Below are 16,136 nucleotides of genomic sequence, written 5' to 3'. Positions count from 1 at the left end.
TGTGTGTCCAATGTTAGGGGCCGGATACTGCTCTTCCAGGGGGGTTGGGAACTAGACAGTAACCCACAATGCCAGGCTGAGACTGGCAGAGTCTCAAGGAGTTTGCTGGGGAGGTAGACAAACTGCTGACACACAGTTTAAGCTCCTGTAAAGCTTTCTCTTGCTGAGGCAGAGGGTAATACAGTGGCTTACAGTTCTGGACGCCGTGACAAAACATCCCAATGGCCAACGTCAGTGATACTGAAGCAGAGGAATTGTGATGAGAATGCCATCTGCTAATGAAGACTGGATGGCCAAATTCAAAGCACATTGAAATAAAATCTCTGACTCAAGTAAATCCAGAGGTAACACAAGATACTCTGGGCCAGATGCTGTTCTCCACTGCATAGGGGTACCTCTGGAATAACTCCATCAGCAGGGTGACTCCACGGATACATTAGTGCAACAGGGATCACAATCTCTCCTTGCTTAGTAAAAGAACTCTCAAGCTATCTATGGAAATTGACATACCTTCCAATACCTGCCAGTGGAGAATTACTAGGTTATGTTTTGCTTTTTAACAGTAGTCAGAGCTACTTGCTAACAATTTTGAGTGGATGAAGTGATTGCTGTGAGTCAGAATGTGGGAGAGAGAAACTTTCAGATACTCAATCTAGTATTTACTGAAAAGAAAACAAAAAAATCCTGGATCAGCCTTGCAAGAAAAGATAAATGGTGACATCCTAGGTGAAAACGATGCTGGTAGTGAGCGACACTTCAAAAGAAACTTCACCAGCATCCTCTGCCAAAGATCAAAATGGAATAACCTATATTGTTCCTCCCACTATAAGGAAACTGAGCAACTTACAGAAAAATTGGTGCCTTCCTTTAGTTTTCTTTCACTCAAAATAACAGAGCACGTGGGCTGATCAGCATTTTTTCAATTTCACTGAAATTTCAAATTTTGAAATAAAAAAAAATTGAGTTGGACAAACTTTTGAATTGAAAAAGAAACGTGGTGAAATGCTTCTCGTCTCCCCCTTCCCCCATTATCCCTATATAGCACCATGATGGGGTAAAGAATCTGTAAGGAAAGTTCCCGTATGCGTAGAGTAATTTGCTACTGTTGTGCCAAAGCATGGGAGACATTTGGAGAAGTCAAAGGGTGGCATTTCACACTGGAGTGCAGAGTTCTGTGGCTGAGCAGCAGAAGGGAGAGCTGCATGCTGCAGCTGAATAAACAGCCTCTGACTTTTGTGGTGCATGCACAGAGAAAAGACCAGAAGTATTGTAATGGTGGTTTATAAGCTCTCCTTGCTTTCATAAGAAGAACACCACAATATAAGTGTTCATGATTTTCATTAGTTGACCATATCTATCCCAAGCTGTTCCAAAGACTGTACATTCAAAGGTTAAGAACATAAGAACGGCCATACTGGGTCAGACCAAAGGTCCATCTAGCCCAGTAGCCCGTTTTCCAACAGCAGCCAATTCCAGGTGCCCGAGAGGGAATGAACAGAATGCTCTATCCCCTGTCGCCCATTCCCAGCTTCTGGCAAACAGACGGTGCTGAGCATCTGTACGTCCCACTGACAGCAGTCTGAGGGGTGAGTGCTTGAGCACCTTTGGAAATATATCAACAGGTGCATGATACAATTTATAAAAAAAAAAAAAAAACAGTTCCAACAGAAGAGCAGGCTGCTGAATGAGCAGATCATTTATTTACATACCTAAATATGGGCTTTGAAGTATCCAGGTTTCAATATTTTTGGCCCAATACTCCTAGACAGAAGCTCTATTAAGAACATAAGAACGGCCATACTGAGTCAGACCAAAGGTCCATCCAGCCCAGTATCCTGTCTACTGACTGTGGCCAATACCAGGTGCCCCAGAGGGAGTGAACCTAACAGGCAATGATCAAGTGATCTCTCTCCTGCCATCCATCTCCACCCTCTGACAAACAGAGGCTAGGGACACCATTCCTTACCCATCCTGGCTAATAGCCATTAATGGACTTAACCTCCATGAATTTATCCAGTTGTCTTTTAAACCCTGTTATAGTCCTAGCCTTCACAACCTCCTCAGTCAAGGAGTTCCACTGATTGTGCGCTGTGTTTTAAATCTGCTGCCCATTAATTTCATTTGGTAGCCCCTAGTTCTTATATTATGGGAACAATTAAATAACTTTTCCTTATTCACTTTCCCCACACCACTCATGATTTTATATACCTCTATCATATCCCCCCTTAGTCTCCTCTTTTCCAAGCTGAAAAGTCCTAGCCTCTTTAATCTCTCCTCATATGGGACCCGTTCCAAACCCCTAATCATTTTAGTTGCCCTTTTCTGAACTTTTTCTAATGCCAGTATATCTTTTTTGAGATGAGGACACCACATCTGTACGCAGTATTCAAGATATGGGCATACCATGGATTTATATAAGGGCAATAAGACATTCTCCATCTTATTCTCTATCCCTTTTTTAATGATTCCTAACATCCTGTTTGCTTTTTTGACTGCCGCTGCAAACTGCATGGACGTCATCAGAGAACTATCCACAATGACTCCAAGATCTCTTTCCTGATTAGTTGTAGCTAAATTAGCTCCCATAATATTGTTTGTATAGTTGGGGTTATTTTTCCAATGTGCATTACTTTACATTTATCCACATTAAATTTCATTTGCCATTTTGTTGCCCAATCACTTAGTTTTGTGAGATCTTTTTGAAGTTCTTCACAGTCTGCTTTGGTCTTAACTATCTCGAGCAGTTTAGTATCATCTGCAAACTTTGCCACCTCACTGTTTACCCCTTTCTCCAGATCATTTATGAATAAGTTAAATAGGATTGGTCCTAGGACTGAGGAACACCACTAGTTACCCCTCTCCATTCTGAGAATTGACCATTTATTCCTACTCTTTGTTCCCTGTCTTTTAACCAGTTCTCAATCTATGAAAGGATTTTCCCTCTTATCTCATAACAACTTAATTTACGTAAGAGCCTTTGGTGAAGGACCTTGTCAAAGGCTAAAATCTAGAGTACGCCATGTCCACTGTATCCCCTTTGCCCACATGTTTGTTGACCCCTTCAAAGATTAGTAGGACATGATTTCCCTTTACAGAAACCATGTTGACTTTTGCCCAACAAGTTATGTTCTTCTATGCGTCTGACAATTTTATTCTTTACTATTGTTTCAACTAATTTGCCCGGTACTGACGTTAGACTTACTGGTCTGTAATTGCTGGGATCAACTCTAGAGACCTTTTTAAATATCGGCATTATATTAGCTATCTTCCAGTCATTGGATACAGAAGCCAATTTAAAGGACAGGTTACAAACCACAGTTAATAGTTCCACAATTTCACATTTGAGTTCTTTCCGAACTCATGGGTGAATGCCATCTGGTCCCGATGACTTGTTACTGTTAAGTTTATCAATTAATTCCAAAATCTCCTCAAGTGACACTTCAATCTGTGACTATTCCTCAGATTTGTCACCTATTAAGGACAGCTCAGGTTTGGGAATCTCCCTAACATCCTCAGTTGTGAAGACTGAAGCAAATAATTAATTTAGTTTCTCCGCAATTACTTTACGTCTTTAAGTGCTCCTTTTGTATCTCGGTCGGCCAGGGGCCCAACTGATTGTTTAGCAGGCTTCCTGCTTCTACTTAAAAAACATTTTGTTATTACCTTTGGAGTTTTTGGCTAGCTGTTCTTCAAACTCCTTTTTAGCATTTCTTATTACATTTTTACACTTAATTTGGCAGTGTTTATGCTCCTTTCTATTTATCTCACTAGGATTTGACTTCCACTTTTTAAAAGATGCCTTTTTATCTCTCACTGCTTCTTTTACACGGTTGTTAAGACACAGTGGCTCTTTTTTAGTTCTTTTACTGTGTTTTTTAATTTGGAGGTATACATTTAAGTTGGGCCTCTATTATGATGTTTTTGAAAAGTGTCCATGAAGCTTGCAGGGATTTCACTCTAGTCACTGTACCTTTTAATTTCTGTTTAAATAACCTCCTCATTTTTGCATAGTTCCCCTTTCTGAAATTAAATGCCACAATATTGAGGTGTTCTTCCCACCCCAGGAATGTTAAATGTTGTTATATTATGGTCACTATTTCCAAGCGGTCCTGTTATAGTTACCTCTTGGACCAGATCCTGCACTCCACTCAGGACTAAATCGAGAATTGCCTCTCCCCTTGTGGGTTCCCGTATCAGCTGCTCTAAGAAGCAGTCATTTAAAGTATCGAGAAATTTTGTCTCTGCATTTTGTCCTGAGGTGACATGTTCCCAGTCAATATGGGGATAATTGAAATCCCCCACTATTATCAAGTTCTTTATTTTGATAGCCCCTCTAATCTCTCTTAGCATTTCATCGTCACTATCATTGTCCTGGTCAGGTGATCGATAATAGATCCCTGCTGTTATGTTCTTATTAGAGCATGGAATTACTATCCATAGAGAGTCTATGGAAGATGTGGATTCATTTACGATTTTTACTTCATTTGATTCTACATTTTCTTTCACGTATAATGCCACTCCCCCCCCCTCCCGATCCTGCATGACCTGTTCTGTCCTTCTGATATATTTGGTACCCTGGAATGATTGTGTCCCATTGATTGTCCCCACTCCACCAGGTTTCTGTGATGCCTATTATATCAATATCCTCCTTTAACACGAGGCACTCTAGTTCACCCATATTATTTTTTAGACTTCTAGCATTTGTGTACAAGCACTTTAAAAACCTGTCACTGTTTATTTGTCTGCTCTTTTCTGATGTGTCAGCTTCTTTTTTATGTGAATGTTTCTCATCTGATATGGCCCAAACCTTATCCTCTTCCATCCTCTCCTCTTGACTAGAACCTAGAGAATCTCTAGCAATAGACTCTCCTCTAAGAGAAGTCTCTGTCTGATCCACACGCTCCGCTGCAGCAATCGGCTTTCCCCCATCTCTTAGTCTAAAAACTGCTCTGCAACCTTTTTAATGTTAAGTGCCAGCAGTCTGGATCCACTTTGGTTTAGGTGGAGCCCATCCGTCCTGTATAGGCTTCCCCTATTCCAAAAAAGTTTCCCCAGTTCCTAATAAATCTACACCCCTCCTCTCTACACCATTGTCTCATCCACGCATTGAGACTCTGAAGCTCTGCCTGCCTACCTGGCCCTGCACGTGGAACTGAGAATGCTACCACAGAGGTCCTGGATTTCAGTCTCTTTCCTAGCAGCCTAAATTTGGCTGCCAGGACGTCTCTCCTACTCTTCCCTATGTCACTGGTACCTATGTACCACGACTGCTGGTTCCACCCCAGAACTACACATAAGATTATCTTGATGCCTTGAGAGATCTGCAACCTATTAGTGGAAATATACCAATAAATCCAGTCATGGAATTCAATAAAATAATTACGCCAGGGCAAATCAGAGATTTGTGTAGGCTCCTCCAGAGAGGGGCATGCAAATTAGATGCTCACTTGCACATGCACCAAATCTGGTCCTATCTGGGGACCGAAGATCAGGCCCTGTACGTCTTTGGAATATTTTACTCTGTGACAGCTGGGTCCATAATTCAGGTTTCAAAGGCATTTTTTTTCCCACCTTGGTGTGTTGCATGAAGGAAAGTGGCAGGGAGAGGCTTAAACATGGGTTCAGAATGCACCCACAGAAACTGCACTCCGAGCATTGTGACCTGGCACATGGGGTCACATCGCCACTTAGGTTTGGTGACTCATGCTGTGCCCTTGCAAAACAGCAGCCCTCTAGTGGTCAAGCCTGAATATAACGCTTGCAATTGCCGGCAGGAATGGGAATAGTGGCTTCTTTATAGGATTTTCACATCAAAGCTTCATAGACATCTTCTACATTAAAGGAGCAGCTACCCTTTGTTTCCTGTAGAGGTACAGCTGTCTCTCCTCAGCGATGATGTTTTTCATTAGCCACCATAGATTTCACTGCTTTCTTCCTTACCACAGACTTTAAGTGCAATGAATCTCATCATACAATGGAAAGAAGGTTCTAAGATGGGTTTTTTTTATTGTTTGTATGTTTTATTGTAAAACCAGAGTTCCACTGTTGATTTGCAGGGGGGGACTTTTATATATGTCCTTTAAGGTGCCTCAGTTAAAACCCTCATCACGGTCTGGCTGCTTGGCCCTCGTGTGGATGCACAAGGAAAGGATGCAGGGCACCTTTCCCCTCCCATCTGGTCTCTATGTTCATGAACCAGCCACAATGTATCTGATGAGCACATGCCCAGCTCCCCTTCCGGGATCCTCACAGATGCTGGCTGCCGTGTGGGGAGAAGGGTATGCAGAATTTAGGGACGTGGTCCTACTGCCATCACTGTGCACCAGCTAGCAGAGCTAGGTGGGAACCGGGGGTGGTGGTGAGATATTACGTCTTCTCCATGGGTGGCATAGTTACCATGCCATGTATGCTGCCTGAAAGCCCCTTTCCCAGTGATTTCAATGCAGGCGTAACACAGCAGCTTCTGTCGTACACATTTTCAGACCAAATTCTGCACTTCCCTGGACTCATGCTCAGAGCATCTAAGGAGAGGGTGAGAAAAAGGTGGCTGAAAGCCACCTTTCCAAACTGCTGATCCTGGAGCGATCCCTTAAGGGCACAGATCATCTAAAGTGTTGTGTGTTCTGCTCCTAGCTCTGTTACACCATTCTGCGACTGCTAGCAGCAACTATCTCCAACAGCTGGTGACGGGACACTAGATGGGGCGGGCTCCAAGTTACTACAGAGAATTCTTTCTCAGGTGCCTGGCCATTGGGTCTCGCTCAGTGTCCAACTGATCACCATATTTGGGGTCAGGAAGGAATTTCCCCTGGATCAGATTGGCAGAGACCCTGGGATTTTTTGCCTGTCCCTGCAGCATGGGGCCTGGGTCACTTGCAGGTTTAAACTATGTAAATGGGAACTCAAAGTCTTTAAATCATGATTTGAGGACTTCAGTAACTCAGCCAGAGGTTAGGGGTTTATTACAGGAGTGGGCGGGTGAGGTTCTGTGGCCTGTAAGTCAGACTAAATCATCGTGATGTTCCCTTCTGGCCTTAAAGTCTATGAGTCCCTACCTTTCCCTGCCCCCAGCATACCTCTGACACAGGGGGAGGGGACAGTGGGCGGCCTATGGACATGTTCACTTCATACTACTCAGGGGATTGTTTTACATTCAGCGAATCAGTGATGCCCCTTTAGGTCAATACAAAGCAGTTGAAATATAGTCAAAGATCTGGTCCAATATCTCAATAAGAAATTTGGGAGTGGACCCAGACATTCCAAGTCCCCTATCACTAGGGTGACCAGACGTCCCATTTTTAAAGGGACAGTCCGCTATTTCAGCTATCCTGCAGGTGTCCCGACTTTTTCTTAAAAACAGGCCAATTGTCCTGTATTTTCTGTCTCCTCACCTACTGGCAGGTCCTGCTACTGGCCGGATCCCTGCTCTCCAGCTGCCCGCCCGCCAGCAGTGAGTGGAGGGATCCAGTGATTGACAATGGGGGTGGGTGTGCAAGGCTGGTGGAGGGCAAAGCTGCGGCGCATGGAGCTGGCTGCTCTGTCAGCACAGCCCCCACTGTACGCCAGCTCTCAGCGAGCAGCCCCCCCCCCCATCCTGTTTGCAGCCAGTCCTAGTTTACTAGGTTACGTGTTGCATGTGCTAACCACCCAGCTGCCCTTTACATGCTCCCCTCTCACTGTCTTCTCCCTGCTTTGCCCCTTCACCACCACGTCAGCCAGGCTGCCCCTCCATTTCCTCAGCGGCAGGGCGCGTCCCGCTCCCAGCGCTGTGCGGAGACCCAGCCCCCCGGTCCTAGTACTCAGCTCACCAACAGCCTGGCCGGCAGGCTCCTACCTTCCCCTACTAGGGGGGAGGGATAGCTCAGTGGTTTGACCATTGGCCTGCTAAACCCAGGGTTGTGAGCTCAATCCTTGAAGGGGCCACTTAGGGATCTGGGGCAAAAATTGGTCCTGCTAGTGAAGGCAGGGGGCTGGACTCAATGACCTTTCAAGGTCCCTTCCAGTTCTAGGAGTTTGGTATATCTCCAATTATTACTGCATCTGGCTAGGCCGGCCCCCTGAGAAAGCCCAAGACCCTCTGGCCCAGTGTTCTGGTCCGGAGGAGCCAAGCCCGGCATGTGCCAAAGCCCCCCCAGAGAGCTGGCATGGGGAAGCCTCTCCACCCCTCAGCTAAGCTCTGGAGTGGTGGGGTGGGGGAGGAAGCGATTTCCAGCCTGTTCACACCCTGACCCTGCAGGCTCCACAGCAGGCCCCCGGGCAGGGGCTTAGCACCATCTCTGCCCACCGCCTGCCTCGGGCCCTGCCCCCAGGAAGCATGGAGCTGCTCTGTCCCCTAGGCATCCTGCCCTGCTGAGCCACTCCTCTGGCCAGGTTCACTGAAGCCCCTGCAGTCAGGTTCTCTGGGCCCTGGTGCACAATGCATCCTTAGGGCTTAACCTCTCCCTGCCCACGCTGTAGCCTGGAGGTGTTAGCTGCCTTTCGACACTGTGCAGGTAGGAAGGGACAAGCTGCTTCCAGCCACAGGGGAGTGGGTGGTGTGGGAAGAGAGCCAGGTGACCCTGCATGCCCCCCATGTGTTGCCTTGGGAAGATGCAGTGGCAGGTACCAGGAGAGGTGGGTCCATCCCGGGGGCCCAGCCAGGCACGGACGGTGGAGAGTGCCAGGCAGGGAGCATGGGGTTGGTCAAACCCCCACCTCTCCCATGTGAGAGAGAGGTGTACGGGAGTGTGTGTATGTCACCTCTCCCCGTGAACCCTAAAGCCTTAACGATAAAAAGGTAAATAAAAAGACTCCAGCTACTCAGTATTTCTTTTTAACGGGCTCAGTCAACTTGATGTTAATTTGAACGTTTATCCTGCATATTTCTGACTGATTACTCATAGTCAAGCAAGTTCAACTGCAATTTTATGAGGTGGCCTGTATTCAGCATAGGGAAATAGGGTCACCCTACCTATCACTCATGCTGAGCAGATGTGTGTCTGAATACACAATGTGCCTTTCTTCTAGGACATGAACAAAGACTTTTCCAGCCCAGCTCAGTATATATTTGTGGGTAGTGAAAGTGATGCCTGGTAGCAAATTGCTCTGAAGCATTCCTACTCCCTGACAAAGTTTTAAACTATTGACATTCAGCAAAGCAAATCCTCAGCAATTATTACAGAGACAAAAGTAAAGCTCTGGGAGGAAAGAATAATTTTCTGCACATATTGATGAAGAGAGTGAGAGCATGAAATAAGGTCACAGATATTGCTCAGTAGCTGCTCATATTATTCCTCATTTCAGCTGAATGCGAGGGCAAGTGTTGGCGTCAGGTTGTCCACTTAATAGCCATTTGTTTGAGGTTGGAATTGTTACTGTTAGATCGTCTCTTGATTTATCTTTGGGACACAGAAATAGTGACGAAAAACAATTCAAGTCAAGAAAGTGCACTGATCGTGGAGCTTTTCCTTTCCAAGTTTTCTTTGCCACGAAGCATTCAGGGGCCTAGAGGAGAAGCAAGACTGGGGAAGAGGGGAACTTATGGAGGACATGGGAGCTCTGCAGCAGGGTACACAAGAGATTTGACATGTCGACCCTGACAGCTGTCCATGGGACTGATTCACAGGCGTGAAAAGCCTCAATGGGCTTTGAGTCAGGACCCTTTGAGTAGCAGCCTTATTAAAACCATGGAAACCTCCCACCCAAAACAGCATCTTCATAACCTTTGGGAGAAGGTTGCTAGGCCTCATGGCTGGAAAGTAAGAAAAGGAGCAGCTAAGTCGTTCCACACCCAATCTCCACTCCATTCATTAGTTCTCATTCTCACGTTCCACCACCCACAACTATGTCTCTCCCGCCTTCAGCTGGAACAACCCAGCCTGCATCTTTAAATCAATACCCAAGGTCGCCTATGCAGGACTTCAATTCTGACATTTCTATATTTAAAAAAATCACCGGCAACATAGATCACTGATTCCTCCATTATCCTAAAAATTACAGAGAAACAAAGCTCCCAGCTCCTGTTTGCAGTCTGACACCAGATCTCACTTACTCAGACCAGTATGAACAGAGTGATAAACAGGGGCGGCTCCAGGCACCAGCACGCCAAGTGCGTGCTTGGGGCAGCAACCACGGGGGGCACTCTGCCGGCTGCCACCAGGGGGGCAGGCAGGTTGCCTTCGGCGGCTTGCCTACGGAGGGTCCGCTGGTTCCGCGGCTTCAGCGGACCTCCCACAGGCGTGCCACCGAATCCGCGGGACCGGGGACCTCCTGCAGGCAAGCCGCCGAAGGCAGCCTGCCTGCCATGCTTAGGGCAGCAAAATACCTAGAGCCACCCCTGGTGATAAACAAAACAAAACACAATTAGCACATAACCAATAACAATAGGCAGAGTGCCCGGGTGCTCACTGGTTGTTCAGGATGGAGGCATATGCATATGTGTGGGCTGTGGGTGATGAAAGGGTAGTTGAGGGTAGTTCAAATTGATGAATGACATGCACGTGGAGTGTTGAATGACTTCTCTTATCTCCTTGTTTTTTGTGATGGGACTTTCAAAAACACTCAGCATCAGCATACCCTGCTGCTGTTGAAGTCAACAGTAAAAGCTCCACTGACCTCAGTGGCAGCCGGGAGGCCCACGCTGAGTGCCTTTGAAAAGCCCACCCTACGTAACACGCTTGGCTCTCGGCTGTCCACAGAGTCTGGGAGTATGAAATGCAAATTCTCTTATTTGCATTTATCTCTAATTGTAAGTGCAAACCTTTGGACATGTCTAGAAGCCAGCTTGGGGGCCCCTTTTTAGAAAATGGGCAATAGTGTATATGGATTGTGTGTGTGTGTGTATGTACACCCCTGTGCTAAACTATAGAACCATGTGATAAATCACATTGATCATACAACTTTGACTTTCTCATTTGCCCTCTCCCCACTAGTCTCTCAGTACCACCTATTTTTAATATTTCAAACATCTGAGCAGCTTCAGCTACTACTAGTTTAGAGAAACAGCCTGTCAGGAGAGTTCCTCTCCTTCCCCGCTAATATAAAATTTCCACCCCCAAAATGTCACTGGCTTGATATGTCTGCCAATCAGTATTCAATCCTGGGTTAATGGCAGGCTTAAGGTCCAATATCTTATGAACCATGAGGCCTCGGATAAACAGTTGTTTGAACACTGGCTAACCCAATATTCGGTCTCATTGAGTGTGAACTGTATGTAACAGAAAAAGATCCATAGTGGAAACGACACACCATTTTCAGTGCTCTAGCTGCACACATAGCAATTTTATTGCCCACTATCTAAATGCCATGTCTAATTTTAAATCCTTTAGAAACACAACAGGAACAAGTTTATAGTCACAGCGAGGATCTCCACAGCAATGAGTTATCAGACCAATAGGAGTAATTTGCTTTGGGCATTTAACTTACTATCGGCCCTTCGGGAAATGAGATCCCATTATCATCTCTCAGTTTTGCAACACAGAACATAAACAAGGAAAATTAGGGTTATGCAGGCCGTTATTCTCTTCAGTACCTATGGAGCCACGCTAAATCAGAACAGATGAGCTGACCCTTTATTTTTATCATCACTTTTTCCTCTCTTTTACATTAAGGTTTCCACCATCAACCCAGGCATTCTGATAGTGCATCTACCTTTTGCTGTGTAAAATGACACTTTGCAGGTAAGAATGGGAACACGTGATCAGCGGTACATGCAGGAATGGAGAGATTAAAACAAATCTGATTGCTTTCCATAAACAGATAGGTCAAAGCGCCTTCTGCTTCTTTGCCGCTTACCTTGCATCTGCCAGCGTTGCACGGACCACTGCCCAGGCTCCTACAAAGACAGCCGGAAATCCTACAATTACGAAAAGTTAATTGGTCACTGTTCAGAATAGGTTCATTTGGAAGAATGACGAGTGGGTGAGAATTGTTTTTTTTATTTGCACCTTAAGGGAAAGTAAAATAACTACTTGTAAAAGAAACCAGAAGGAAATGAAGTTCTTATTATTAATAAACCATGAGCTGTGAAGAAGCAATATTCAACGTGAGCATGAAAGACCAAATTCTAAAAAACAGTCGATGGGGTAGAACTGAGGTCAGAATTTGCACCTAAATTTTAGATAGAGCTGAAAGTTTGAAAAACACACATTCTACACGCAATTTTTTGAGCCAGATCCCTAGTTGGTGTAATTCAGTGACTTCATTTACATCAGCTGAGGATCTGTGTCTTTGCCTCTACTGTTTCTTATACACCATGAACCAGAGGATAAGGTGATTCTGAGCTAGGAAGCTTTTGTCTCTATATGATACAGGAACCCAGCCCAGCTTGGAAATAATGTAAAGTCTGACAGTCATTGGTTGGTGTACATGAAATGAATTAGGTAGCCTCAAGCCAGTTCCAAGTCAACAAACATCGACAAAACAAAAGCCAGAATCACAGCTGGCAACTTTCGGCTGTCTCCTCATGCAGCCCAAGAAACGTATGGGCAGGAAGCATGGATTATTCTTTCCTTTGAAAAGCTAGTCAAAGAAAGGATGGAGGCAAAGTGGCAGGACAGCATGGGGACATTTGCACTGTTTCTGCCCACAAGGGAACCTGTTGGCTGGACAGAGGACTTCAGTCTCCTGCAACGTTTGCCCAGCCCATGTCTCAGATTGAGTATTTAAAAGGCAGCACCACTCATGGGTTCTGTGTTTCAAATATAGGGTCTGGGTTTGTTCTCATTGAGGTCAGTGGGAGTTTTGCTGCTGGCTTCAATGAAGCAAATGCAAAGGTTTCCAGTCACCAATCTCTAACCTCCCCTGTGAAAGTAAGAATATTTGTAGTGGAATCAAAGCTACCAACTTTTCCCATTTGTAAATAGACATTTATGTGCAAAGTTAGCTGTCCCCTTGGGGGGAGATTTGCCACGGTGCAGAGGACTGGCCCACAGCCCACTTTAGGCGCATTTTGATGGCTTAGATAGGACGTATACAGTTCATGGGTTTGGCGGAGCTCGTCTGCAGAGCACCAGATTTGGCCTACTCCTAAGGAAACGCTGTTGAAAGTGTATTCAAAAAATGGTGCTGGTGGCTTCAGGAAGGATCATTGCCCTTTCAGAATGTTTGTTTTTAGTAACAATTTTCTTAATATAGGAAACCTCCAGATGGCAGGTGGTTACTGAAAACACTATTGACCTTACTATGGCCAAATGCATTAGTGGCTTGAGCTAAAGCCAATGGGAGTCTTTCCACTGGCTTCAATAGGCTTTGGGTTAGGCCGTAAACAACCAGTAACAGCAAGGACTTCCTGTGGACTACCATTTGAGCACCACCAGATTAGAGCATCGGATATAGACATTCCTCTTTAAGAGATGAACAGCGAGTTTTAAAATGCTGACAGCATTTTCAGGCTCTACTTGCTCAAGAAGTTGTGATTTCTGAGATGCACCATGCAATGCGACCCTCAATACTGACAATGGTTCAGGTGAGCTACCCTCTGCTTCCTCTATTCAAGTTAATGGAAAAAGCATTGTGTGTTCCTGCGACCCTGCAACTCTGAATTTGATTTTGCCATATGGGGAAAGCTGGTGATAAAGTACTGAATTTAAGTGGAAAAAAAAATACGGGCAAAGCCTCATGTTTATACTTGAAATGGAAGAGCCACCTCTCTGCACAAGCATCATTGCTCTCTGTAGTAGGTCTTGTACTGTTACGACTAGTCTCACTTAAAACACTCAAATGCTGGGTCTTTATAAGACCTGAGTGAACAATTGACCTTTTGCTGTTGTGAATTCTCTTAGAACAGACTTAGATTCCTACTAATTTGTACCTTATTCAAAATATGGTTCATGAGGACGTATCTCAGTCTATGGAGTGCTCTCAAACTATTCTCTGCCTCTCTTGCTTTGGAGATTTGCCATGTGTGTTGTGTGCTCTTCACTTACGTTGCCTGGTATTATATACCCGGAAGTCACAATTCCTTCTCTGCTCCAAGCTGGCTCTAGTGAGACAGTAATATACCCTTGGGCTACACCAATAGTAAATTACCACCTCTGGGGAGCTGGCTCAGATATACTGTGTGTTGTGGGGGCAGAGCCAATTCCCTGCCACTCTCCACCTGTTCCATTTGGTATGCAATGAACTTCTCCCCAACACCTGAACTCAAGGACTAATCTGCCCCCCTTTGGTCTACACACAAATTGCGTTAACCCAAAATTTGGACCCGGCATTCCAGGAGCCCAGAGGGATGAAGGGTCCAAGCCTGAGTCAAGCTAGGAGCCAGGGTTCAAGTCCTATTGCTCTGTACTGTAGACACAGCCCCACAGAACTTGTGCTCTGTGAGTCTGCCAAAAGTGTCCCACAATCCCATGGGCTGACTTTGTCCTCTGGACAGTCAAATGTGGTGATCAAGTTTGCCCACACTGCACCATAAACAAAGGGCTAGAAGAGCCACGTTTTGAGAGGGTGAGAGGAAGTCTAGGATATAGGTGGTTGGACCCTGGTACGGACAATGCAGTGTAGACACTGGAGCCCCAGGTTGGTACACAGGGTTCAACAATTCCTAACCTGGGGTTACAAATGAGTGGCAATGCTCAACTCCTAGGTAAACAAACCCCAGGTCTGCTAACTCGTGTTCTACTAACCCTGGGTTACAGTACCGTGTAGACATCCCTTTAAATACATAAAATCATTAGTGAGCTGGGAAGAGAGGGATCTGAGCAAAAACTCCAGATACAAACACTGCCAGCCATGAGGAAGTGTATGCAAGTATCTAGAATTTGAGAGTGAGCCAGACCCTGTATGTCAACATCCATGAACTCTGAGATCCAGATTCAGACTTTGCAACTGTATCCATCCCTGTTCAGGAGAGCCTCTGTGGAAGAGAGGATTCTAGTTGATCGCATTTGGTTACATCAGCACCTGTAGGGTCTACTGAGGGTGGCCTGGAAACAGCAGAGCTATTCAAAAGTATATAGAAGTTTCCCTGCTTGTTCCTGGGGCAGGTTTTTCCAACAGTTAAAATGTATTCACCCTAATTGATGTTCACAACATCTAGGAAGGGACTCTGGGGCAGGGAAATGATAGCCTGCAACGGATGAAAGAAATAGGGTACATCTACACTACCCGCGGGATTGTCAGGTAGTGATCGATCTATCGGGGATCGATTTATCGTGTGTAGTGTAGACGTGATAAATCAATCCCCGATCACTTTCCCGTCGACTGCTGAACTCCAGCTCGGCGAGAGGTGGAAGCAAAGTCGACGGGGGAGCAGCAGCCGTCGATCCCGTGCTGCAAGGACGCGAAGTAAGTCGATCTAACATACGTTGACTTCAACTACGCTCTTCTCATAGCTGAAGTTGTGTATCTTAGATTGATTCCCCCCCCAGTATAGACCAGGCCATAGAGAAACAACGATGAAGAGGAAAGAGTGGGGAAGAAATGAAAGGGTTAAGGTCAGAGTGGAGAAGGGTATTAGAGAAAGAAAGAAAAAACAATGATTAATTCTTTACTTAAAACCATGATTTCTTTGTATTACTGTAGCCCTCACGAGCCCTAGTCACGGACCATTTGCTAGGTGCTGTACAAACACAACACAAAGAGGCCACCTCCCTACCCCAGAGAGCTTAACAATCTAACTGTAAATTATAAGATAAAAGACAAAAGGGCCCAACCATCAGCTAGTGTCAACCAGTAAAGCTCTGCTGAACTCAATGAAGCTACAACACTTTACAGGCAGAGGAGCTACCCGGTCCCTTTTGGCACTAAAACAGTATTAAAATTCCCCAGGTCCCAGGGAAGCTCAAAGTACTTCAATGTCCAAGTGCTTTTTTATTTAGGTCTTCCTCAAAGTCAGCTGCAGCTTCTGGCTCTCACAAGGTGCTACACCTGTTTTATCCACTTTTATAATTAATAGTAACTGTGACAGATATAGCAATTTCCTGCCATATCCTTGAAACACCTAATGAAATTAAGCTTAAGTATCTTTCAGGTCTATTTCATTAAATGAAAAGATTATGTATTATTGTAGGCCAGGTCCTCTCTAAGGACATGTTGCCCTATGACCCTATTTCATGTATAATTTAGCTTGCTATGAAGTTAGTGACACTATGGGGCACAATATTGATAGCTTTATTAGATTGGAACATGCTGGGGGGCAAAGAGGAGACTCCAAATAA

General features: G+C 45.2%; 1 protein-coding gene across 5 annotated transcripts in view; it reads right to left on the bottom strand.

Moving 5' to 3' along the window:
- PTH2R (parathyroid hormone 2 receptor) overlaps window positions 1-16,136 on the bottom strand; it is a 159,664-nt gene that overhangs the window by 28,952 nt on the left and 114,576 nt on the right. For all 5 annotated transcript variants that reach the window (XM_039493538.1, XM_039493540.1, XM_039493537.1 and 2 more), the window contains one exon: window positions 11,773-11,833. In XM_039493538.1, the coding sequence (XP_039349472.1) occupies window positions 11,773-11,833 (61 nt within the window). The remainder of the gene's footprint in view (window positions 1-11,772; window positions 11,834-16,136) is intronic.

Source organism: Mauremys reevesii, linkage group 11 (genome assembly GCF_016161935.1).
Source record: "Mauremys reevesii isolate NIE-2019 linkage group 11, ASM1616193v1, whole genome shotgun sequence".
In the NCBI taxonomy this organism is placed as follows: Eukaryota; Metazoa; Chordata; order Testudines; family Geoemydidae; genus Mauremys; species Mauremys reevesii.
The sequence above is the reverse complement of the archived record's forward strand: the minus strand, read 5'-3'. Positions and strand labels throughout refer to the sequence as shown.